Source organism: Xenopus tropicalis, chromosome 1 (assembly GCF_000004195.4).
Source record: "Xenopus tropicalis strain Nigerian chromosome 1, UCB_Xtro_10.0, whole genome shotgun sequence".
Classification (NCBI taxonomy): Eukaryota; Metazoa; Chordata; class Amphibia; order Anura; family Pipidae; genus Xenopus; species Xenopus tropicalis.
The window spans coordinates 160444703-160471308 of NC_030677.2; the positions used below are offsets into that span (position 1 = coordinate 160444703).

The window sequence follows — 26606 nt, forward strand, 5'->3', positions numbered from 1 at the left end:
ATTGTGTCTAAATTAACGCAAGTATCCTTTTAGTGAATCATGCGTTAATACGCGGTAAAATTTTTACTGCATGCTATAAATAGCGCTCGTTTTAACGCACCTTAGTGAATCAACCCTTGTGAGTGTTGTGGTTTGACGTGTGCAGTGGATATCATAAACCTTCTTATAAATAACTTCTGATTTTTGCATCAAAAAATGTCACCTTCAAGCAGACTTTTAAAATTAAAATTTACCTTGTAATAACTGTATAAAAAAGGGTCAGAAGGCACAGGAGAGCCCTGACCTTACTACCTGTAAGTCATAGGACAGCATTTGGCCCCCAGTGCAGGGTGCTTCTCCACATACTCCCTAACTTGGGTGCTTGAATGACATGCAAGTTAAGGGAGCAGGCGAGGAGACGCTTTTGTCTCCCCCTGCCCATCCACTGCACTGCCTAAGGGGCAAAATGGAACACAGAGGCCTTCAGGAACTTACACAAAGCAGGATGTGGTGCGCAAAGTGCAAGAAAACTGGTAATCTTCTTTTTTTTCACACTGCATCTGAATTGTAAATGACCCCTATCATTTCCTTGCTGATAGTGCCCTGGCTGGAATCAAACCTAGGACCCAGTGCTTAGCACTGCAATGTATCAGTGCTAAGCAGTGTACCCAAAAACTAGTACTTTTGGCTCATTAAAAACATTATAGCAATATTTACTCTGCCGGGTTATATATGTCTAAAGAAACCCAATTTTAGTGGCAGTTCTGGGCTATTCTCTAAATCTGGCCATACACACACTGATGTAATTGTAAGAGACCATCATAAATGGGCTGTTAAGTCGATCGGACAGGCTAAAAAATTTTGGTCGGATAACCATAAAATCTGCGCATGTGTTGTGTATGTGACAATATCCTTAGGGGATCTGCAGTGCATTTCCAGTAGGGATGCACCGAATCCACTATTTTAGGATTGGCCAAAGCCCGAATCCATTGCGAAAGATTTGGCAGAATACCGAACGGACTCCTAATTTGCATATGGAAAAGAAGGCCGAAAACGGTGAACGTTTGTTGGAAGACTAAAATCTGAATAAGTATGACCACTTTACATTGTATTAAATATAAACAAATCTGTACTTGTAAATAAGATTTATTCTTCTGTCAGTGCTCTGTCCTGGAGTCACAGGATCCACCTTTGCTTCTGTGTGCAGTGCCTGATCCCCTAGGAGCTGAAAGAAATGGGGATGTGATATGTGTTGAACGGATTCTGTAGAGTAGTCTTTGCTTCATACACGCTGCTGTGAAAACAGTTCCACATTGTCCATCTGTGAGAGAGCAGCTGCCAATTTCAACTAAAAATGCCCCAGACTTGAAATAAGAACCAGATCTTCCTCTCCCAAAGAGCAAACAGAGAGGTCATTGTGTGCGCTCCATCTCCTCTCTGGGGGGTGGGCTCACAAAGTGAAAATCAAATGCATTTGTGACCAGACTTTTCAGAGAATAAATAATGCTATCTAATATGATGAAACTCCAGTGGGCCAAATATATAAGCATGTTCCAGTAGTTTAATGTAACTGTAACTGCCACAACACCTCCCAGACATATGAGTTGAAAGTGGGATGCTGGGAACTGTAGTTCTGTAACAGATCACATATACCTATAGCCAAAACATAATCGTATTGTACGTGTATGCCCTCAACTCAAACAGCCACATAAATATAGAGGTCCTCGATGAATTAATATATTCCCCAGAGTTTTGTCAGATTTCAAAGAGGTATCACTTTACTCCTATTGCTGAATTCATTTAAACTCCTCTGTGTATTCTGTTTTCTCTCTCTGCTTGGAATTCTGATTAATTCTAGTCATATTTTGTGTTTTTTTATATCATGTGTTTATGTATTGTAGTACAGGTATGGGATCACTTATCCGGAAACCCATTATCCCGAAATTTCCGAATTACGGAATGGCCATCTCCCATAGACTCCATTATAAGCAAATAATTCTTATTCTTAAAACTGATAATAAAACAGTACCTTGTACTTGATCCCAACTATAATTAATCCTTATTGGAGGCAAAACAATCGTATTGGGTTTATTCAATATTTAAATGATTTTTAGCAGACTTAAGTTATGAAGATCTAAATTAGAGAAAGATCCCTTATCCAAAAAGTAGGAAAAAATTAATTTTCTGTTTTTACTTTGAATCTCCAAAAATGTTTTCATTTCTTTAACAGCAACAGTTAGAGGAGGAAGCTGCCAAACCACTTGAACCTGAGAAACCAATTTCACCCCCTCCTGTTGAATCAAAGCACCGGAGTTTGGTCCAGATTATCTACGATGAGAACAGGGTAAGACTCTGATACAGGCCCAGTTATGTTTGGTCAACCTTATTAGCATTTAATTCGTAGGTTTTGATTATTTTAATCTGAAATCTCCCTACTCAGTCTCACCTTGCTAAATATTCTTTTTTTATATTGCATTAAGTTGTATACACCCGGGATGCACCAAATCCAGGATTTGTTCTTTTTCGGCAGGGTTCGGATTCGGCCGAATCCACAGTCCTGGCTGAACTGAATCTAAATTAGCATATGCTAATGAGGACATGGAAGGGTTAAATGTCTGTGTCTGGATCCTAATTAGCGTATGCTAATTAGGATTCAGATTCGGTTCGGTATTCGCCCGAATCCCTGGGTTCAGTGCATACCTAGTATACACCCTCCTCAGGGGCGATTCTGGACATATCGCCGCCTGAGGTGGCTCCTGGATGCCGCCCCCGCTCCCCAGCGCTTACCTTCTGAGCGCAGGAGCGGGTCCGGGGGCGGTGAGATCGCTAGTGCAGAGAGCGCAATTGCGCTCTCTGCACTAGAAGAGCCGAATTTCCGGTTTAAAAACCGGAAATTCAGCTCTTAAAGTTACCAGGAGCGGCTTTTTGCCCCTGACCCTCCTATACTTATTTTATTGTTACTATATATTCTGTATGTATCTTTGGTGTAATTTGCTCCTTGCATAGCTGCTGTAACCTATACTGAAACATATTACTCTGTTTAGTATTCACACCCAGTATCTTTAAAGGGGTTGTTCACCATGGTGTCTCACTGATATCCTGAGACAATTTGCAATTTTGTGGATTTTCTTTTATTTAGCATTTTGTTCATCACCATTTGGGAATTTCAGCATATGGTTGTTAGGGTTGTGTTTACCTTAGCAACAAGGCAGTGGTTTAAATGAGTGACTGGAATATGAATAGTAAAAGGCCCAAATAAAAAGATAGATAGTAAAAAGTAGCAATAATAAAATTGTCGACTCACTGAGTAATAGCTTTTGGGGTCAGTGACCCCCATCTGAAAGCTGGAGAGATATCAAAGTGGAAAGTAGAGACCTGCCCTGTACCAATCTTTGAGTCCTGAACCCACAACTTGCATTTTTATTTACTTTGACCTGCTACCCTAACCGACCCGCAACTGCTTTATCCGCAACCTGATCTGTGACCTGCTGACTACCAATTTTTGAGTCCTGGACCCACAACTTGCATTTTTATTTGCTTTGACCTGCTACCCTAACCGACCCGCAACTGCTTTATCCGCAACCTGATCCATGACCTACTGACTACTGTTTAACAGGAAATGCTGTTTCTGCAAACCGGATGTGATGTCATCTGAAGTGAACAGGGGGGTAGAAAAAATGTTTAAAGTAGTAAAGGAGATATTATAGGTAATATAATAAAATAAATATGGATAAGACCTGCAACCAGACCCACGACCCGCTGACTCTCATCTTTACCCACTTCCAAAAATCTTACCCACAACATGCAGGTTTCCTGACCTGACCAGGTTACTTCCTCAGCACATTAAAAAGGCTGCATGGTTATTCTTATATTGTATCTGTCAGTCATGGCCTACCATCTTTGCATACCAGTCACTGTGGTTCATCTATGTGCATACTGTATCAACAAGAATGGTGACAATCCTTAGGGCTGTGGCACACAGAGGAGATTAGTCGCCCGCAACAAATCTCCCTTTGTCGTGGGCAACTAATCTTCCCGTAATGCCATCACACCGCGAAAATGTAAATTGCCTTTGGAGGAAACTTCCGCGATTTGAGGAAATCGATGCGCCACGTATGCCCTCCCACCGGCAATTTACATTTTCGCCTGCAGCTGTGACAAGTTGCTGTTACTAAGTAGCTCCATGTGTCTTCACCCTTAGATTTGACATTCAACATATAATGCATGTAGTTGTTAGGCAAATTTGTATATGTTTGCCTTTATATAGGTAAATGCTGCCTGCTGATTGGCTGCTTTGGGTTTGCAGACATGGTACAACTGCCATGGCGCTGCCTGTTTGTGCAAACGTGGTAACACATTCTATCGGTACACCTCCCTCAGTTCTGTGGAACATGCACATTATATACAGTATCTACTGTGTTCCTTCAACAGTTCTTTTTGTGAATTCTAATGTGTTACACAAATTAACCTATTTTTCTATCTCTGTAGTCCCCTGATCTTTATAGTTCTGTGCCTCAAGCACAACAGGAAGATCCAACTTCCCTTCCCCCAGCCTCATATCTAAAGTCTCAGGAAAAATAGATGGGTTTTTCTGTCTCTGCTACTAGGCTAGTGTGTGGGGGCCCCTTAGCGGCAGCCAAACGCATTACTGCTCCATCGACTTCCCTTGTTGCACAGTTCATCTGAGGACACAACATTTCTTTGTCTCCTTTCTACCTTTCACACGTACTGTTCAGCTACTGAGCCAACCTACAGCAGTTATAATGAGTGTGGAAGGACAAGTACTGACACAAACACGCACAATAATATCCATATACACACATGTATATTAATACGTACAATTAAAGGTGTGTATATGTCATTTGTTCTTGTTTTTTTAAGAACAATAAACATAATTGATTTTTTTTTTTATTACTATGTTAGCAAGCCGCATTGACGCATTTACACAGCATGGGTTCACAGTGTGTGGCATGCAGCATATTCAGAGATCTTTGCATATTGTTCCAGCCCTGTAAACAAGGTTTTGATTTGTAATAAATGTATCAGGAGTTGGTTTGGGGTCTGGTGGCTATGAGTCCCAGTTTTTGCACACTCCAGTGTTTAGAACAAGAAGTAGTATTTGATTGTACCTAGTCATGTATCATTCATTTCCCAGGCTTAGAGGTGACTGGAGTGGGGTGAATTTGCATGGTGGCGGAAGCAAAAATGCTGAAGCGTGATAGTGTGTATCTTACAAGAATGGGCAGATAGTATCATGTTTGCATAAACCTCTGGCTGAAAAAGTATAAAATTAGTATAAACTTAAATTACAGGCTGTTTCTTCTGGATTATTTTTTTGTATATGAAAAAGAATATTTAGATTATGTTGGAAAATGGTACAATTATTACTCATAAAATCTCTCTCCCTAAGTTCTGTGGTTTGGGATCTGTGCAATGGGCCAGCTTTGCACACTCATAGGAGCCTATTTATGAAGTGTTATAGTTGGAATAAGATTTCTATCTCACAGCTTTTGCAAATTTACCCAGCTCTGCCTTTGTATAGAACTATAAATTATTATTGTTATTGCTGCAATTTCTGCTTTAACTGTGTTTCTTACTCGTCCCTGTTTATAAAGGACTAACATACTAGTGTAATTGTGTTTTGTATTGTATTTTATTATTGACCTGTCCTGTTAATGCATACCTCCCAACTGTCCTGGTTTTTGTGGGACAGTCCCTCTTTTGACAGCTCAACTGGCAGTCCTGGATTCTTACTGAAAAGTCCCTCATTTCCCTTTGATCTCCTGCACTAAAGCTAAAAAAGATACAAATTTAATTAAAAGTAGCTTTTGGCAGAGAGCCCAGAAATCTTAACAAGCGTCACCTGCACTTAGAAACATTGTTTCTCACTTTTAATGAAATAATTAGCCCAGAAAGGTAAAAAGCCTCCCTGCACTTGAAATACAATTGTTACTAATAAGCTAAACAGGTCTCTTAGGTCTCTCCCTTGTTGAGGGCGACTAATCTCCCAGATATTAGTAGCCCGCAACAAGGGAGATTTGTCGCGGGCGACTAATCTCCCCGTCTACTTAGGGGAACTGAGACTTGCAGCTTAGAGGGCAATTTCAGCTTTTTCAGCAAAACTGTAATAACACATAAAACAGGACCCCAAAACGCTCAGAAATATGTTCAAACTTTAAATAAGCTGCCAAACTTCATTAAATGGGAGTGGTATTTAGGAGGTGTGGTTGCAGAAGTGGGCATGGGCACTGTGCGCGGCATTTATTTGTGTCCCTCTTTCCGAGCTGATAAGGGGATGGTAGAAGATGGTTGCCAGAATTTTAGGGTGAAGACACACAGAGCTACAAGTAGCAGCTACTAGTCGTGGCTACTGAAAAAGACAATGCTGATCACTAAGTGATAATTGTCTCTATGTGTGTTTTAGCAAAGGCAATTCTCAGTATTTTCTATGGCAGGGTATTTTCTGGCATTTAGCAGCTGTGACAAGTAGCTTATACTGAGTAGCTCCGTGTGTCTCCACCCTTAAAGGAGAAGGAAAGGCATTTTACTGCCAATAGATTAGCCACCTTAGTGCCACTCAGAACGCTAAACACACTTCATAGGGTCTTTCTAAGACAAAGTCAGTTGGGGAAAGGGTGGTAGCAGGGACTTATTGGAGACAGGGACTACAGTTTTGGGCATTTTTTGACCATGTGGGAGGCAATGTGTGACATTGCCCTTAGGATATGTATTAGTAACTTGATCTTGCTCTGTATAAATATAATATGTTTTTGCACTTGGTTAGTAGTATGCATGTATGTGAAATGTAATATGTTTTGATTTTTTTTTTTTGGGTGGGCCTTTAATTTGCAATCTCGTCTCATGTGTATATTTTTTTTATATGCAAATGTGATGACAATAAAGATGACTTGACTTTTCGAGGGATTGAACATATTTAATGGATGACTGGGGTGGGGGGAATATCAGCCTAAATGTGGAAGCATAATGTAGGCTTCTATATTGTTAATTTCTCATTACTATTTCCTCTGAGAGTTGCATTTATCAGAGAGAGGAGAAAGTGTTCAGAGCAGAACATGCTGGAAGTGCCTTGTGTGCCACCCCATGCTGAGACTGGCACTGGTACATTTTATTAATCTCCTAACTAATAACTGGCATCCTGCAGAGCCCACTGAGATAGAATGCCATTCACAGAGCTATACACAACAAGTTGATTCATAGCAGGAGGTGGGCACGGGCAAGGGAAAAGTGAAATAAATCTTTCTAACACGCCAATCTCTTTTTTTGCTGTTACCCCAAATTATACACTGAAAGCAACATGTTAAAGTGATGAATCGGTTACTGGCATGGTACTCCAGCCACTCATGGCAAGTAGAATCATGCTAAGCCCATACTGAGGGTAATGCTAATTTGCTGTAATGATTCTTTGTAGGAGTGAAATATCTGTGTGGGTAAGCATGTGGCCAAATTCTCCTCTACTGGAAATGTGCACTACGTGTCATTCAGTATTTATAATGAAGGCCAACCTTTGTCTTTAAACATTTTTGGTGTCAGATTTTTCACAAAGGCCCCTTTGTCAAGTAGAGCATCTGATCTCTTGCTCTGTGTATTTTAATGGCATTTCCTTGTTTGGCAGATAACCTGTTGCCAAAATGTTTTTCAGTTAGATTACTTTGCAGTTAATCTACAGTAAACTCAGTGCTGGGTGACCAGGTATATTTGTGTCCTTGTCAAGCCTGGCAAATTGCAGCCCCCCTTCTTATTTTAGGTATTGTTTCTATTAATCAGGTAAACTAATTACCATTCAACCCTTTTTTTTTTCCTTTCTTCCTTTGCATTTCTTTCTCCACTTTCTTCAAACCCCCTGAACTTTTTTCATACTCCCCTCTGTACTCATCCTTTCTCCCTCCCATATTGCCTCCTTTTCTACTTGCATTGAAATCTATCCTCCTTTCCCCCTCTCTCCCCAAGAAGTTAATTTGCCCATAAATTATGTGACTAGTCGATGACTAATGACTAGTTCAATAACTAGTTGAATAGCACTGTTTCAAGTTAACTCCCCTAGTCATCCATGGAAAACCTAAGCGCTATTGACACTCAAACCTTATTAAAACGGCCCAGACAAAACTATATTCTGTATATAATAATGTTCTGATTGCTGCATTGTAGGTGTTTTGCCGTTTTGACCCTTTGTATTAAATATTTGCTAACAAAATAACATAGCTTGTTGTTGGTTTTGCAGAAAAAAGCTGAGGCAGCCCACCGGATACTGGAAGGTCTTGGACCCCATGTGGAACTAGTAAGTACTCCATTATATATAATATATAAATATAATTGAATTAGTTAAATACATAAAACCTTTTTAAAGGTTTCTAAAGAATGTAAGACTCATAGCAGCACATAGACAAATGCAAGTCAACAAGCCCAGTATTTCTGTAGTACAAGTCCAGGGTCTAGTGGCATTTGATTAATGACAATTTCTCTTTTTCATTCTAGCCTTTATACAACCAACCTTCAGATACGAAGCAATATCACGAGAACATTAAAATGTGAGTGTCTGGATTTAGTCAATTTATTTAAATTTTTTACATTTTTACATACTATACAATATTGTGCTGAGTTTCGAGTTCTTCGGGTTTTATACTGTAAGTTATACTGGAGTTAAGCTCCATGTTACTGGACTCACATATAGGCTCATATAGGCACATATACAAACTTTAGATTCCTGTTTCTTAACTTTGAGGGCCTAGATGTTTTTAAACTGCAACTCCCAGGATCCTTCAGCATCTAAGCAAAAGTTAAAACATTCTGGGGGTAATTTATAAACACTGGGGAAATTTGCACCCTGACAATAACCCATGCCAACCAATCAAATATTTGCTTTCATTTTTCTACCTGCACTTGGCTGGAAAAATCTAATCACAGATTGGTTTCTATGTGTTACTGTCCAGGTGCAAATTTGCCCAGTATTTATAAATGAGCCCCACTGTGTGTGCTAGTCCTAAACAGGCCTAGGTGGTAAGCTTTAATGAGCATTGTCTTATTATATTTCCTGTGTATGTCGGTATTAGTGTGTACGTTGTATGTTAACTGTATAAAGCCTTCTGTTGTACAGCGCTGCAGAATATGTTGGCAGGTTGTAAATAATAAAAATACATGCATGAAATGTTCTTCATTGCATACAGAAACCAGACGATGCGAAAGAAGCTGATACTGTATTTTAAAAGACGAAACCATGCACGGAAGCAGTGGGTAAGTTGTAGGATATATATTAGGTTTAATAGGTATAATGTGGCATCATAATAAAATAATATTATCCCTAAACAGGAGGGAGGCTATGACAATACTGTGACTTTGAAATGTAAAGAAGCATAATAAGCAAATATAGTGTATAGCATATTCTTTAGAATATAGAAATCGCCGTGCTTACTCACTGAGACTTTTGGGGCTTTAGACGACCTTTTACTAAGGTCTTGGTTTAGCGAGAGTCAAGTTGAAAGAAAACTCTAATTAGCATCACTTTGCGGTGCCTACTGTGCAGTGTTTCTGTGCCAAAGGACAGCTTAATGGCACGAAAGAGCAGACGCTGATCTAGCAGAATACAGGGTAGAATTAATTAAAAGTACAGAAGCGTAGCCTCTCCTCTGTATGATTGCTGTGGCCTTCTGGGAGAATAAAGTTTGCTTTACTGTGCTGCATTCACACATGGAAACTAATTCTGCGATAGAGGCCAATATGCTGGGTCCCTGTACTTATTTATTTGCAAATCTGTGCCTTCTAGTGTGGTTATTAGTGATGAGCGAATACGACAATCATTTTTTTTCAATGCAGTATACATTGGAGCTTATGTGCATTTTTTTGCTGCAAAGTTTGCAGCAGTTTTGCAAAAAAAATTCTGATTGGCAACACTTGGGATTTTTCCTCAAATCCATATCTGGTAAAAATTTCACTGATCACTAGCAGTTATAAATAATTTGAGAAATTCCAGTCTACAGCACTCGTTGATACTTTGGTTGAATAATGGAGACAAGGGCCAGCTGTGGCTTTGTACAAACTTTAAGCAGAGCTCCACATGACCATTCAGGTCAGTTGGATTCAGGCTGGCACAACACTTTCATAATGGGTTGCAGGTGGATGATGGGCCTTAATCTGCCCATAGTTCACTCCGTCTGCAACCTCAGGCTACCACCTTTTTCCTCTGGTGATTTCAGGGCTGGGAAGGTCAGACACAGGTATGTACATGATGTTGGTAGGGTTGGATAGGGATTGCATAGGGTATGGCTTAGGTCTGGGGGGTTAGGACAAGTGGCTTTTTAATCCTCTCAGCGCACACAGATATGAAGCAGAGGAGGCCATATGTATGTTTTTTTTAGTGCCATATTTATAGGTGACCAATAAATGCTACTTGCTGATTTGATGCTGTAGGTAACTAGATCTTTAGCAAACTTTGCATATTTGATTACATTGCTATTTCATAATAGAAAAATATTGCCTTTAAAAACTACCTTTTGTGCCACATCCATGAAATTTTCCCTATTAAAACCTTTCCAGCACAAGCCATTCCACTTTTAGCTGGCTGCTCTCCCAGGCTGTGTAGGAATGCCAGTAGCACTTAGCACTTTGCACCTAGGATGCCAGCCAATCCCAGTCTTATGGGTAGGTAGCCTGCAACCAGGCAGCCCTGACAGAAATCTGCATCCTCGGTATGGCAGCCCTTAGTCATGGATACTTTTATATTGATTATCTTCTTTTTCCAGCATATCATTTTGAATAAACTATTCTTTGGCTTTTGGCCCATTGCTTAAACCTGTGACTTACTGCATCAACATTCATCAAAGAAATATGCATTAACATAAAGGTGTCAGTTGGCACAAAGGCATACATGCCTAGGCAGCGTATTTGTGCCACTTGACACGTGGGCTGGTGTATAACTAGGTGTGTTTGTTTAGGACCCATCAATTCCAAATAGTTGGATTGACTAGAATTTTAGGCAGCTTTTAGGCAGAACTCTTAATGTTTCAGAAGGTGGCCACGTATCCTCACTTAAATCTTTCTTATGATGAAATAATGATAATAAGGATAATTTAGCGCAGTCGTGCCAAAAGCTGATCATTTGCATAGCTACTTTCAGTATGTAGGTGTTGCGTGAAATCCTTTGTTTTTTAGCTGAGAATGTTAGTTCTTGCCGATGCTGTATTTTTGTTGTTGTTCAAGCAAAATATTTGAGGGACTTACAGCATTAGAATTTAGATAAATCTGTTTTTAAATATTATTTAATGTTATGTTCTTATTCTTTTGATAAACAAAGCACTGGTTAGTAGGCCTCATGCCTTCTTTACATTCACAGGAGCAGAAACTGTGTCAGCGCTATGACCAGTTAATGGAAGCCTGGGAAAAGAAAGTGGAGCGGATTGAGAACAACCCACGAAGACGAGCCAAAGAGAGCAAAATAAGAGAGTATTATGAAAAACAGTTTCCGGAGATCCGCAAGCAGAGGGAACTACAGGAACGCATGCAAAGGTTGGTATATGATGTATATCATGTTTATTCTAGGTTTCCATCTTATATTTATTATATTATAAAGCAACCGGACTTAAGTAATCATTGAAGATGTTTCACTACTCATCCAAGCAGCTTCTGACTGGTATGGGAAGTCCTCAGCATATGAACTCTTCCACTAATGGCACATTGTAACTCTTCAGAGAGGTGACACCTGAAAGGGTTCTGGGTAACAGACAACACCACATGTTTGCCATAGCATGTAAAGCTGCTCATCCATACAACATATTCATGCATTGCTGCATGTGACTGAACGTTTCCATTCCATTTCTCAGCAGGGTAGGACAGAGGGGAAGCAGCCTGTCCTTTTCTGCAGCACGCAGTGAGCACGAAGTGTCAGAAATTATTGACGGTCTCTCAGAGCAGGAGGTAAGGTTCCCTTCTACAGTGACTTTCCGGCCGCAGTTTTTGTATGTGCAAATCACTTTTTCTTCTGTGGTGTAAAGTACAAGGGGTGGATATGCAATATACTGTTCAACTGTAGCTTTTAAGTATTAGTCATATACCTTTCAAGATTGTGTCTGATTGATCTCCATGCAATATGTTTTCATGTTTAAGTGATATGTTTAGTGGCTGCAAACTCACAAGGGAATGTACAATTTCTCACATCCAGGTACCTCCTACTTTTGCATTCCTGCAGGTTTTGGGTGCTCCAAAAGGATTAATGTGTTACTAGGCCTGATTGTATTTGAAACAGAGCAAGGTCTTGTGCCTTAACCCCTTCACTGCTCTGGGTTTTCCCAAGTTGCATTCAGAGCTTAATAACATTATACCTATATCTTTTTAACTTTGGTGTCTCTGATAAAATACACAGATGAAATGCCATGTGCCAAGTGTCCACTGAAGTCATGTTAAGACCACCCCTCTCTTTATTTAATCTGCACTTTAGTATGAGTTAAAATACAGAACCAAATCATCAGATGGATTGCATGGATTTTCACCCCTTCACTGCCATAGTCTTTGAATTAAAATGTATGAAGTTATGAGTCAAGGTTGTGAACTTTCTATGAGATTAAATGCACATATCTCTCCTAACCCTATCTTCTACCTTAATGTTGTGCCTGCACCCGAAAGCATTGAATCTGCAAACAAAGGCCTTGTGTTAGTTGTCTGATAATGGCTGAGCGTGCCTGCACCCAGAAACATTGAATCAATTAGAAGATTTTTCAGGCATATGGGCAGATTGTCAGCCTGCACTTGTACACAGGGTGACAATACGCCTTGTTGAGCCTTTCCCTAAGGGGCCAACAGTTTTAAACAATAATAAATATTGGGGAGAAAGAATGTAACCTGAACATTTAAATTACATTTACTTTATTTCCCTAAATAAGAATAACCTTAAAGGTCAAAGTATGTACATGTACATTTTTTAATAAATAAATAACTGGCTGATCCAGATGTAATATTTTACATTTGGATCAGATGTAAAATGAATACCTTTAAAGGAGAAGGAAAGGCTAATAGATTTAATCTCAAGCTGCAGGCATACCTTCAGTTCTCTCAATAGTGCCCTTAAATCTCCCCATATTTCTCCTGTTCAGATAATCAGAAACCTCATAGGGGGAAAAAAAAGTTCCCATAATGCCTTGCTCCTGCACCAAGACCTGTGTACATGCTCAGTTTGTAAGACTTATGAGGAAGCTTCCTGCTGATTGGGTTAGATCCACATTCCTAAGCGGTGGGGAGTGAATTCTTAGCATTCTTTAGGTAGGGGGGAGCAGGAGAGGGGAGAAAGGAGAGAGCTGCATGTCTCCGGCAGAGGGCAGAGGAAAACAAAGAGACAACAAATCTTTTGACAGCGGACCCCGTATTTACATAGACCTTTTTGATAAAGCTTACTTAGTTTTTAACCTTTCCTTCTCCTTTAAAAGAATAAATTACTATAAAAGAACCATAAAAATATATGTGCTCAATCATTTCTTGCATTTATATATTAGGCAAGGACAGGGCTGCAATTAACTAAGTGATCATATCAATTCATATGCTAAATAATAAATCTAGATAAAAAATCTCAATAAGTGTATCCAAGCACATTTATAATCCACAGCTAACAGAAGAAGAATACAGTTTCAAGGTGCTAGTAAGTAATGGGGTCAATTTTCATTGAGTTACTCACCACGTGAGTGTTTGAGGGCCTGTGCAGTGGATAAAGAACAGGTCAGGAGCCTGGGGGTCCTTACATTTTAGTCCTGTAACCCAACTGTAGTATGGATAACTAATAACAGAGGTTGTATTTATTATGCACATCAATGCCAAATTAAATAGAGCACTGACACTTCAAGCCACTAAATGTATATATGTAACAGAAATTATCATAATCATGCATTTACTCAACACTTTGTTATATGGGGGAGCATACAGCATACTAAAATCCAGGGGGGTAATAGGTGCTTGAGATGATACTTTTGGGGCATCTCCATTTGCCACCTTTATTTTCTTGTAACTTTTACCTCCATTCCCCATATCAGATAATTTTATCTTTGTAGAATTGGTTCAGCGAATATTTCCTTCAGTTACCAAGTCTCACAGATATTTGCTCTTTCTCACCCAATGTGTGCATCTCTGTGCAGCAGCACCCCCCCCCATCATTTTTTCTTTTCTTTTGATTGCATTCACTATGGTTGAAGTGTGGCTCAGCTGGAATTAATTTGCAGCACAGGATTAATTATTTCTATACTTTCTCCAGTCATATCATGACCAGGTGTCCATAACCCAAGTCAGATGCACCCGAATCTTGTAGTGGTCCGGGTGCCAATGCCTTAAACCCAAAGCTGGGGAGAAGTCACAGGTTTAAATGTGTAGAAGGCTTGCACAACAGTTGAAAGGTAAAATCTTTATTCCATTCAAACATTAAAACCACATATGGATTTTAACTTTCATGCGGTGTACAATCCTTCAAGGGATTTAAGCTTGTGATCATTACGATCAGTAACAAATATCTAATTTACAACAACTTGATTTATAAAAAACATATTCTCTTTTCTACACAAATATGAAGTTGGACATTAAAAAGAAAGTATTTTTTAAAAATTTGAACACACACACGCGCCATATAAACATTACCTGATAAAGAATGCATAACATAAATCTGAGGTGTCTCAGGATTGCATAAACCATTCACATTTTGGGGGTGATATTGGGTGCTTTTTCAGTGCCTTATATCTGCAATATACAGTATAGTATAGGCAGTGTATGTATAATATTGTATCTATTTTAATAATATACATTTTAGTATCTTAGTTGTGCAATCTTGGCATATTCCATGTTTTTTCTTGACCTGGGAAAGCTGGTACATTTTTAATGGCTGCCTTGTGTCCTGCAGAATCTGGAGAGGCAGATGCGCCAGCTGGCAGTCATTCCTCCCATGTTGTTTGATGCTGAACAGCAGAGGATCAAGTTTATTAACATGAATGGTCTTATGGACGATCCCATGAAGGTGTACAAGGAACGGCAGGTTATGAACATGTGGAGCGAACAGGAAAAAGACACATTTAGGGAGAAGTAAGTTTCTTTTTGTCCAGCTTATATAAACAGAGTAAACAAATGTTCTTGGACTTCCTTGGTAACTTCTAATTTTCAATAGAAGGCACATTTTTTCTTGTAATACATAAATTCAGATCACATGGGGATTCTCTGCAGAAATAATGGCCAAGGACAATATCCAAGGGTCAATATGCTTTTTACCCAACACTTAAGTCACAAGACTCTTGCGTGCATGGGTGCTTGCAGGAAATTTTCCAGAGTAAAGGGGGCAAGATCATTAACTGAAAGTGGCCTGTAATGAAAGACTAAATCTGTATGCAATAAGTAGGTGTTAAGGTGCTGCCAGGTCTGAGAGATATGTAGGAAATGAATTTATTCTAGATCATTTATAGAAAAATTACTTTATACTTAATAATAAGTGATATAATTTTGGAAGCAATGGTTCATATTTATGCCACATTTCTGTTATTCATGAAGACCCAGGTTGGTTCTATACCTACATCAGGTCTTTGGGAACTCATCTCAGTGGAAACCAGTGGATTTGAGGTCTCTTAAACAATCATGGTCCCCATAGACAAACAATTAAACCTACCTTCTCCAAAACGAATAATGGGGAGCCATTAAGTGAATCATTACTGATATGAATATACAGTTCTCAGTTATACATTGCTGTAGACAGTTTGTCGTTAATGCACATGCTATTATTAAGTGCGCCAATGCACATGACTTGGATTGACCAAATGTTGTGGTGGTTAGTGAGAAATGTTTTTGGAAGAGTAGAATAAATCATGGATTTAGAAATGTACTTGTTGTGTAATAATTGAAAAAAACATAACATAACCCTTAAACTGAATTATGGAGACCTGGGGCACTTGCCTTGCTTGAGGGGAAAATTCCAGATCCCCGCCCCCTGGAGGGAAGTGAAAAGCAAGGGACAGACAGATACTACTTACAATAGCAATTACAAATAACTTTAAAATCATGTACAATGTGTATTGCTTAGAATAACATTTTTTCTGCAGATAAACTGCATTTTTGGTATACAAAATTTATAAATGAGGCTTTCTCTCAAAAACCCTATTCTCTGTAAAGCCACATGGAGCACTTCTGCAGAACCACTTAAAATGACATTGGAATTTTTTTTGTATTGTAAACACGCAGTTAAAACGCATGTCTTTCATTCTTAACCTGCAAGGGAAAGTCCCTCTCCTCCCTGCTGCAGTTCAGTGCACTCTCTCATACCTGTGCACTCACTTGACTTCTTAACAGCTCGTGTCATGTCACATGTCCCACAGTCAACAGCCCTGTGCTCTGTATAGCTAAAGAGCTGCTAGAAAGTTTCCATCAGTGAGAAATGCAAGTGACTACTGACAGGTGCAAAGATTTGTGTGCACCATTTCTATTCTACCCTTTTTTTAAATGGGAGTTCACTGACCCCAACAGCCAAAAACTCTTGCTACAAATATTGCTAGTCTCTCATTTTAAACCACTTCAGTGTTGCTTTGGCAAATTGTAGCATTTCAAGCTGGTGACCTGTATGAAAACTAGCTTACAGGGTAAATATACCCCCTTTTTTATATGAGCTTATTCAGATGGTTTTATGTAGAAAAAGCACATAAACACTAGAATAAATATATATTTTTTTTTACTCAGATGTACCGGATTCCACAAAATGGAAACTATAATAGTCTGTTGCTGTTCTCTTTGGAACCAGTTCCCCTCTCCCTTAAGTTCACAGTGTCCTCAGTGGTACAAGATGAGGCAAGTGTTGCATTACACCATGAGTCTTTAGGGCAGTGGGAAAATGGTCCCTGCGAGCAGTGGCAAACTACCTATTAGTAAAACTATAGATGTATGTTATCAGCAAAGTGCTTCACATAAGGCTAAATGCACTGAAGTGGGGAGCAAGCATACATATGGGTGGGCCCAGTGCTGCTGCTCTATAGAGCAGACTGGCAGCTAGGTGTCTACATTGATACATTTTTCAGTTAAACCTTAAAATAAATTGACCTGCTGCCAATTTTTCTGGATCCCTGATATTTATCTGTAATAAATCTGCCCCAATGTATTCTGTAGATATTCTGTATATCTGTGAGCAGAGGTGTTTATATTTCAAAGGCAAAGCACCAGTCAGTGCATGAAACCAAAACAAACAGCGGTTTGTTTGTTTTTTTTGTTTATTATGTGAAGATGGAGATCTCATTTTAGTGATGGTGGCAGTGTAAAAATGAGAGGGTGTATGTATCAGGACTGATTGTTATGATGAAATGCATACTCCCACGTTTGGGCCCCCAAAATCCACTCCTCATGCCTGCACCTGGGCTGACACAGTGAGTCCGGGGTCAGTCACAGTGGTAGGCTGAGGCAAGTGTAGGGGCTGGTTCTGGGTCTGTGTTTATCCTAAGGTTTTACATTACATTACATTAACATTTATTTATAAAGCGTCAACATATTCCGCAAACATATTTTTAAGATCTATGCGGGAGGCGGGCACAAAAGATGGCAGGTTGTGACATCACAGGAGTGGAGCTACAGTGTCAAGGGGATCAGTTACATCAGTGCTGTCCAACTGGCCCCCCTCCCCCCCTCTGTGTGGCCCCTCACCTGTCTGGCTGCTTTGATGGTTTACCTTTGTGTAAGCTTTAAATGGTATCAGTACTGAGATAAACTGCCCCCCCTGCATGGTTCTCACCTCTGATTCAGGCTTTAATCAGGCTGTATTGTTTAAACCTGTAGTCCCCTGTGTTGTTCACACCTTTTAATCCCTGCATTGTTAACCCCCTGCACTGTTCAAACCTCAGGCTCAGGCTGTAATCACCCCCATTGTTCACCTGTTCACACCTTAGACATTGTAGGTACTGCCTGTACTATGCTGCCTGTGTGTAGGGCAGGCAGAGTATGGCACACACAGGCAGCATAGGGCAGGCAGAGTATGGCACACACAGGGAGCATAGAGTAGGCAGATTATGGCACATAGCATAGGGCAGGGAGGGTATGGCACAAACAGGTAGGGCAGGCAGAGTATGGCACACACAGGCAGCATAGGACAGGCAGAGTGTGGCACACACAGGCAGAGTAGGGCAGGAAGAGTATGGCACAAACCGGCAGCATAAGACAGACAGAGTATGGCACACACAGGCAGCATAGGGCAGACAAAGTGCTGCCTGTGTGTGCCATACTCTGCCTGCCCTATGCTGTCTGTGGGAGGTGAACCAGGCAGGGGTTTGTTATGGGTTTGTTAGCAGTTGGAAATAGCCATTAAATGGTCCCTAATATGTGTAATTATGTGCTGGGGGTTGCTGTGCTATCCACAGGGGAGGAGGAGGCATATGGATTTAAAGGTTTAACTTATTATGACATAATATAATTCTTTCACATATGAATGATGGTTGATATCCTCGCTGTAAGGACCAAGCATTTGGGATTTTGCTGTGCTACCACCATTGTGATAAAATAGGTGTGGTTTGAAGTGGGTGTAGTTTAAAAAGGGGGAGTGGTCAAAACTGGCTTCCGTTAGCGGCCCTCCACCATGTATGATAGAGAAATTCCGGCCCTCGGCACCACGGAAGTTGGACAGCACTGAGTTACATCATCAAGCGTGGAAGCCGAAAAAGGATTTCATGAGTATGGAAGCTAGAAAGGGAAGAAAGAGGAGAGTTGGGGCCGGATAAGAGGTGGCCTGGTGCCAAAATGACTAGTTCTTACAAATTTAACGTCAAGTACATTGCGAATAAATTTTTAATACTAGCCTCAGTCTTGGCTGGTATCTTACCAGCTAGACCAATGAAATACCAGCCAGGTGGCAACCATGATGAGTGGGTGTGTCCTAACGGTCCCTGCCAGAAGCACAGTAGGAGGGGGAGAGCCAATCACAGCCCTGCACTCACACAAGCAAAGACAGGCTTCAGTTTCCTATCAGGTCAGCGTAGCTGCTGATTGGTTCCTATCCTACAGTGCAGTGTACAGAGGGCCGCCGGCCCCCCCCTGCACATCCAGAGAATTCAGCCAGCAGGAAGTGGCACAGATGGGCGGGGCTAGTGTGGTTTTTGTGGAATTTCTCAATAAATCAGTCAGAAACACAACTTTTTAAAGCACAATCCTTCTATATCTAGAGGAGTATAATTCCCTGGTACATTCTTAATTTTTATAGGATATGTCTCCTTTAATGGGAAACCTGGCCACTCTATACATATTCTCATCCGGAAAGAAACCATAGTTTCTCTAGCTCTGTCTTTCTGGCCTCTAATTCCAGTTAAAAGCTTTGAAGCTTTGCTCCAAGAAATATTTCTAATACATTTTTAAAGTATTACACAGCATTCTGCACCTGACCCGGCATACTCATGTAGCTAATCTCTGATTAATCACACAATTTTCTGAAAATTCTTACACAAACACCATGCAGAGCTTTTAGCAAGAGATAGAAAAGACAACAAAAGCTTTGATGTAAATGCCGAATAATATATATATATATATATATAATTTTTTTTTTCCATCTATCTGCAACCAGTTTAGCATAGCTCTTTTTTACTGCTATATGTTGTTAACAGTGAAGACATAATCTGCACCTTTGCTTGTCTGATTCTTCAACTTAAATGTATGATCAGCTCAGATAACACTGGAGGTGCAATCCTCAAAAGGTTCTTTGATGCTCACCTTTTTTTTACAGATCAGTATTGAAAAGTCATCAGTCCAGGCTCCACTGGGCCCATGGTACCTGCACTATTTGCTTTTTATGAAATTAAATCTGGCAAAATATTTATTTGAGCATTACTTTTACTAAGTAGTAAAACTGACAGGTTCAGAATGTGATGAGAGCTGCCATTGTGACTAAAGCCTTTCCGTCTATGTGTGCTCCTGCTCTAGAAGAGTTTAATTATAAAAATACATTTTGCATTGTCTTTCTTTCTGCTTTAGAATGAGCATAAATACTACTTGTGTGTTTATTAAAGAATGACCTGACCCAGCTTAAATATCTAGTCCTGAAGGATAAGACATAATAAATACAAGAAATGTACGACGTCTCTGCATGTTCTCAAGGCTTTATCAAGTTTTTGTCAGTGTTAAAACTGTATAATAACACACAGCTGGTTTGTAAACTAATCTATGTCAGGAAACATGCAACAAGGTTCAGATTTTTATTAACATCAGAAGGTGAATAACTACAACTGGTGGTCCCCAGCAAGGGAAATGTAGGGTTGGGCCAACAGATAAGTTTCTATTGAGGTCTTTTGAGCTACGTTGCTCATATATATATATATATATTTTAAAGGACATGTAAAGCCTACATTTGGGTACAATGTATATCAGTTGGGCACATCTCCCCCACCCAAATGGCATAATTTGTACTGCATATATCCCCTCTGTTTGCCAGCACCATCACTTTTTCCTAAAGCAAATAGCAGCTTTCACCTGGTGGCCATTTTTCCTCTGATACATAATCAGTTACATTTAAATCTGCAAACAGCATACACACACACACAGACCCTTATTCAGCGTACATTTCATCATAAATACAGTCTTACTATTAACCTCTGGACAACCAGAGTGGCAGGTATTGAAAGATTTCAAAGAGGCTGTTCACTGAGTAAATTTTTGTGTGTGGGGTGTACATATCCTTTAAGGGCCTGTGTAGACTTTTCAGAAAGGGACTAGTTAGTTTTTACCGGAGGGGATTTTCTAGCCTGGCCGCAACTAGATCAATTAGGAGATCATCATTTTGGTTTTATACATGGACCCGTAAGCTGCCAATTCAGCAGCAATACTGGCCCATGTCTGGCATCTAATCCCTTTTTCCTTTTGTTTATAGGTTTATACAGCAGCCCAAGAACTTTGTGTTCATTGCCTCATTCTTGGAAAGGAAGGTATGTCTGTGTATCAGTCTGCCACAGATTGGAACATGTTTATAAACCAAAGCAAATATCACATGGGTTCACTAAGTTTAGCAAACCATTAACTATCACATATTTAGTACAGGAGAGCACAATGCTTTATTGATATCCAGAGTAACTAATGCCTGATTGGTTGTTTTGTGTAAAGCTAGTTTTTTAATGTTTTACCGTTGTTGTAAATCAAGCTGTATGAAAGAGCAGGAATATGATTATATATATAAAAAGTCCAGGAATGTCTGGGTGCGTGGTTAACATAGCATAATTAGTAAACACAAAAAACCACACTCACAGAACTTGTATGAAGCAAAAAAAATGGTGTTTTATTCAACGTTTTGGCTTAGACTCAAGGATGTCCTGAAGATGGCTTGAGCCTTAACCGTTGAACTGTTGAATTAAACGCCATTTTTTTGCTTCATACAAGTCCTGTAAGTGCGGTTTGTGCTTACTATATATATATATATATAATCCAAATAGTGTCAGCACTCCAAGGCTCAATATCCTGTGGGGTGCACAGCCAAAATATGAGTATGCAAAAAGTAATAATCATCCATGGCCGGCACTCCCTTCAATACTTTGTCAAAAATGTATTGAAAAGATATTGTTTAAAACCAACGTTTCGGTCCTCATTAGGACCTTTCTCAAGGATGAGAAAGGTCCTAATGAGGACCGAAACGTCGGTTTTAAACAATATCTTTTCAATACATTTTTGACAAAGTATTGAAGGGAGTGCCGGCCACGGATGATTATTACTTACAGATATATATATAAAATGTATAATAATAATATATATATATAAATGCAGAAATAAAAAAAGGTTTATTACTCTCTGTGTCTGGCTCTCTGTCTCTCTCTCTCTGTCTCAGTGAAGTGATTTTGCATTAACATGCAATTTCTTTGATATGTTGCAATGCAATGTAAGTAAAAAAAGATCTAAAGGGTAACCAATTCATTGTGCACGTACAATAGCATAAACAGACAGTTTTCCTAAGGTCAGTTCTTCCCCTATTTAGATGGGTTTACCTGGGTGCACTCAAGCTAAGACATGCAGTAAAGAGACATTTACCCTAAAAGAATAATAATGTACAATTAAAAAAAAAAGTTTGTGCGTGAGAAGAAAGAGATTCCATGCACAAGTAACCAGGGCTTTCCTGAACCCTCTGTATGTTCCAATTATCCTTTGTATTTATCCTGTATATTATTCTTGTGTGTTGCAGACTGTTTCAGATTGCGTGCTTTTCTATTACCTGACCAAAAAGAATGAAAACTACAAAAGCCTCATAAGAAGGAATTATCGGCGCCGGGGAAAGAGCCAGGTTAGCAACTGACTATAGTACATGTTCTCAGTATGTGCTAGCTACCACCAACCCAGGTTTATAGGAGAACTTTACCCGAAAAATGAATATAGCTAGAAATACCATATTTTATATACTAAACTTTATATACTGAAACTGTTTTAGTGTCTCTATAGTAGTAATGATTCAGTACTTTAACTTTATCACCAGGGGTTACCATAATGGAATCTGTTAGAAGTGTCTGCAACACTTATATGCTCAGTGTGCTCTGAGCAGCTGTTGAGAAGCTAAGCTTAGGGATTGTCACAAATTAGCAAGCAGAAAATGAGGTTTGTCTGTTTTATAAGCTGATACTACAGTGCTGATTATTAATTTCTGATGCTAGTTGCATTGAGCTGCCATGCAACAATAATCTGTATTATTTACTAATCAGCCTTATATTGTGACATTTATATTCTATATATACAGTATATTGTGGGTGGGTCCCTAAGCTCAGGTAAGTGACAGCAGCACAGAGCATGTGCAGTGAATTAGCAGAAAAGAAGATGGGGAGCTAATGGGCATCTTTAGTGATACAGATCTTCCCTGCCTAAGGGCTGTGGTTGCCTTGAGCTGGTACAGAAACCCAAAACATAATGTGCAACATTTCTGTCCTACTGCTTTAGTTAGGCTTTTGTTCATATTTGACAATATCGCACATCTGCTGGATATGAGAAAGCAATTTGATATTTAGACCATCAGATTGTAAACAGAAGTGCCATAGGGAAGATAGAGGTTATCAAATGGAGCTACCAATTTAGATGGGTTTTCTGATGTTTTGTTGCCCAAGGTGGAGGAGATTAAGCAGGGGTGACAAGATAAAGTGCCATTGCTCGAAGTGACAAATTTTCATTTTTTATTTATTTTTAAATCCAGAAATTCTTTTATGCTTTTGTTGAAGACTCAGGAGTTTAGTGTGTGTGTGTGTGTGTGTGTGTGTGTGTGGGGGGGGGGGGGGGGGGGGGGGGGGGGGGTGTAATGCGAGAACTACTGCAATACAAGGAATAAGGTTGCTTCCTTATATAAAGGTAAGCATTGCAGTATAGGCCCTTTATGTAGGGAAAATGATCCAAGGGCAATCAAGTGTTAAGTGCTCACAAGGGGCACAATGGCAGAAGATGGTGCAGCATTCCGTAACAAGGTGCGATAAACATTGTTAAGATGAAATGACATTGTGGGAGATGGTTCGCCATCTGAACCGATGTCTAGCTAAAGTTGGCTCAGTTTCTTTAACATTCAGAAGAGCTATTCCTCTCTCCCCATTGTACAGGTATGTGGTTCATTATCCGGAAACCCCTTATCTAGAAAGCTCTGAACTACAGGAATGCCATCACATGTAGATCCAATTCTAATCAAATAATTCACATTTTTAAAATTATTCCTTTCTCTGTAATAATAAAACAGTACCTTGTAGTGATCCCAACTGAGAGATAATTAATTCTTATTATAGGCAAATTTTGTTGTGTTTAATTAATGATTTCTTTAGCAGACTTAAGGTATGGAGATCCATAGTACAGAAAGATTCTCTGTATGGAAAACCCCATGCCCTAAGAATTCTGGATAAGAGTTCCCATACTTGTACTTTCTTAATGTCACAATACTGTAATGCCAATCAGTTTAGGTGATTGGAATTAAATGAGCACCTCAGGCCTTTATGTCTTTAGTACTGTTACAATTAATGCAATTAAAGATGACTGACCAGTGTCTGTAGAATAATAATTTGCTTCCCTATAAGGGTGATGGCCCACGCAGAGATTAGTTGCTTGTGGTAGCCGAGATTAACTGCAATCGACTAATCTCCCTGTGGGCATCACCCTAAGATTATGCCAAATCCTTTCGTACATATAAACAAGTTTGTTTGGAGCCCAGTAAGCAGTAGGGGGCAGTGCATAACACTTGTTCAGCTGCAATTAGAGTAATGACTAAATCTGAGATACAGAGTTTCTGTATTTTTCCTCTACCTTCCTCCTGAGTGCAGGACAAGGCCAGATCTTCTAAGTAAGTGGACAGGAAGGACAGAAGTTCCCCTGATTGCCCAGTGACCAACAGGCTTTTCTTCCCAGACTGACATACTCCTCGGAGCTCATCTGTACTTATTTCTGATTACGTATAGTATTGAAACAAAGTAGCAGTGCTTAGCTCTCCTCCCACAAAGTCTCTGATTTCCACAATGCCTTGTATGTTATGCTATTTATGTATGTATGTATGAATTTATAAATCGCTGCAAGGGTACGCACCACTGTACAATCTTACAAAATTACACACACGGAGCACAAGTGTTATAATAAATACAATAAATAAGTATAAACACAAAGGGAATAAGTGCCATGTAGTATGAGACACAGTAGGAAGGAGTCCCTGCCCCATAGAACTTACAGTCTAAGTGGTTGGGTAACATAGAATTACAGAATTGTGCATGTCATTGTCATTGTTGAGTTTTAACAGTACATGTATTCAGGACTAGCAGTGCAGGAATTAGCAAAGGGCAGGCAAGTACTGCCTTCAGCAGCAATAACATTTACAAATAACTTCCATATTAATTGGAATGTTTTAATTTAATTGTTGTGCATTAGTATATTACTTAGAATTCAATTTCATTTGATTGTTAACATTTTTATATTTGGGTGTACTTCCCCTTTTATGTTTTTAACAATATTTCATTTAACTAGGGCCAGAAAAAATATAATGTTCTGTATATATTTAGCTTTCTTTCTATACTTATTAAATATTTTTATATATACTATTATATAAGCAGAGTTGCTATGAGTTACAGGTGTGGGATCACATACCTGTATAACTGTTTTACCCATTGACGCTAATTATACAGCGATGACATTAAAAATGTTATAGCACTTGCAGAAATGTATTTATAGGAACTTTATATTTAATATTAACTTAGAAATGGGGCTGTCCAAAAAAATACTACCCAACTTTTACTGCTTTTTAAAATCATAATTTCTATACTGGCCCTTTAGGGCAGTGGCACGCGGGGAGATTAGTCGCCCCACGACAAATCTCCATTACCGCGGGCGACTAATCTCCCCGAAGTGCCATCCCACCGGCAAGAATGTAAATCGATGCAATGTCCCACAGTCAACCGAAGTTGTCTTGAGAGGAAACTTCGGGCGACTGTGGGACATCACAGCAATGTGTATGCCATCCCACTGACGGTTTACATTCTAGCCGGTGGGATATTTTACTTACATTTTTTAAGTAAAATATCTATTCTACCTTGTTAAGATCAAGTGTAGTATCTGTTCTTATCAGTTTCAGATCAGATAATTGCTACTTGTGATGAAGTGGGGAGCTTGATGAAAGCGGAGAAGCTGTGTTCCCATTAGGGAAGAGCTGCCGGCCTTTTTGTCGGGGGCTTTGCACATGCTTATTATGCCTAATCATGCTCTACAATTTTTATTTTTGAAACTGCACCAGCTGGAGCCTGAAGAAGGCAATTAATAGCATTGCACCCGTACACTAACACACCCTTTTTGTGTTGGATTTGTGCACCCGGGATAGGTGTCATAGTCCTCTGGGCTTGACCCTAGGCCTAGACTTGGTGGTCCCCGCCCTAGCTTCGGCGAAGGTGGGTCTGCCCGCACATGCTGTCCTCGGGCACATGGGCATCGAGAGAACCCACGCCTTCGGGTAAGGTACTCAAGGATGATACAATATCATCATCTATTCTACCTTGCCCCAATAATTGCCCTATCCTGCACACCATTTATTATTTTGAATACCTTTATTAGAAAATACCTGCTAAAACTTGGCTTCCGGTCATTTGAAATAAGGTGATACGGCAATGCAGGGCAGAATCCACTATGCGACGATTGATTGATCGATCCTAGCCTTCCTTCTGTATAGGAAGTTTAAGCAGGTATTTTCTAATAAAGCGTTCAAAATAATAAATAGTGTGCAGGTTAGGGCAGATTATTGGGGCAGGGTAGAATAGATTTTTTTACTTAAAAATTTTTAGTGTTACTTTTCCTTTAAAGAGCTGATTGGAGTGAATTAGTTCTTATCTGCCTGCAGCTACTCTGGATATCTATTTGTTAACTCCAGGTGAGCCTCACAGATGTTTGAGCCATTTGTGTGTGTTCCCAGCAGTGCAGTGGTAGGGAGCAGTTTCAGGTGTGTGTGTGTGTGTGTGTGTGTGTGTGTGTGTGTGTATGTATGTACAGGTATAGGACCTGTTATCCAGAATGCTCGGGACCAAGGGTATTCTGGATAAGGGATCTTTCCGTAATTTGGATCTCCATACCTTAAGTCTACTAAAAATTCAATAAAACATTAATTAAACCCAACAGGATTGTTTTGCATACAATAAGGATTCATTATATCTTAGTTGGGATCAATTACAAGGTACTGTTTT

The 26606-nt window shown here is 39.6% G+C and overlaps 1 protein-coding gene and 1 pseudogene across 18 annotated transcripts in view; both read left to right on the forward strand.

Annotated features, from left to right (window-relative positions):
• The window catches only part of ncor2 (nuclear receptor corepressor 2), a 225847-nt gene that overhangs the window by 97189 nt on the left and 102052 nt on the right, over nt 1-26606 (forward strand). For 12 of the 18 annotated variants that reach the window (XM_012969087.3, XM_012969081.3, XM_012969148.3 and 9 more), the window contains 10 exons: nt 2210-2323; nt 8219-8275; nt 8473-8525; nt 9162-9228; nt 11324-11496; nt 11811-11904; nt 13583-13615; nt 14858-15036; nt 20825-20879; nt 22121-22219. In XM_012969087.3, the coding sequence (XP_012824541.2) occupies nt 2210-2323; nt 8219-8275; nt 8473-8525; nt 9162-9228; nt 11324-11496; nt 11811-11904; nt 13583-13615; nt 14858-15036; nt 20825-20879; nt 22121-22219 (924 nt within the window). The remainder of the gene's footprint in view (nt 1-2209; nt 2324-8218; nt 8276-8472; nt 8526-9161; nt 9229-11323; nt 11497-11810; nt 11905-13582; nt 13616-14857; nt 15037-20824; nt 20880-22120; nt 22220-26606) is intronic. The other 6 variants (XM_012969123.3, XM_012969131.3, XM_012969167.3 and 3 more) reach the window with 3 other exon arrangements.
• Nucleotides 25456-25549, forward strand: LOC116408544 (annotated as a pseudogene).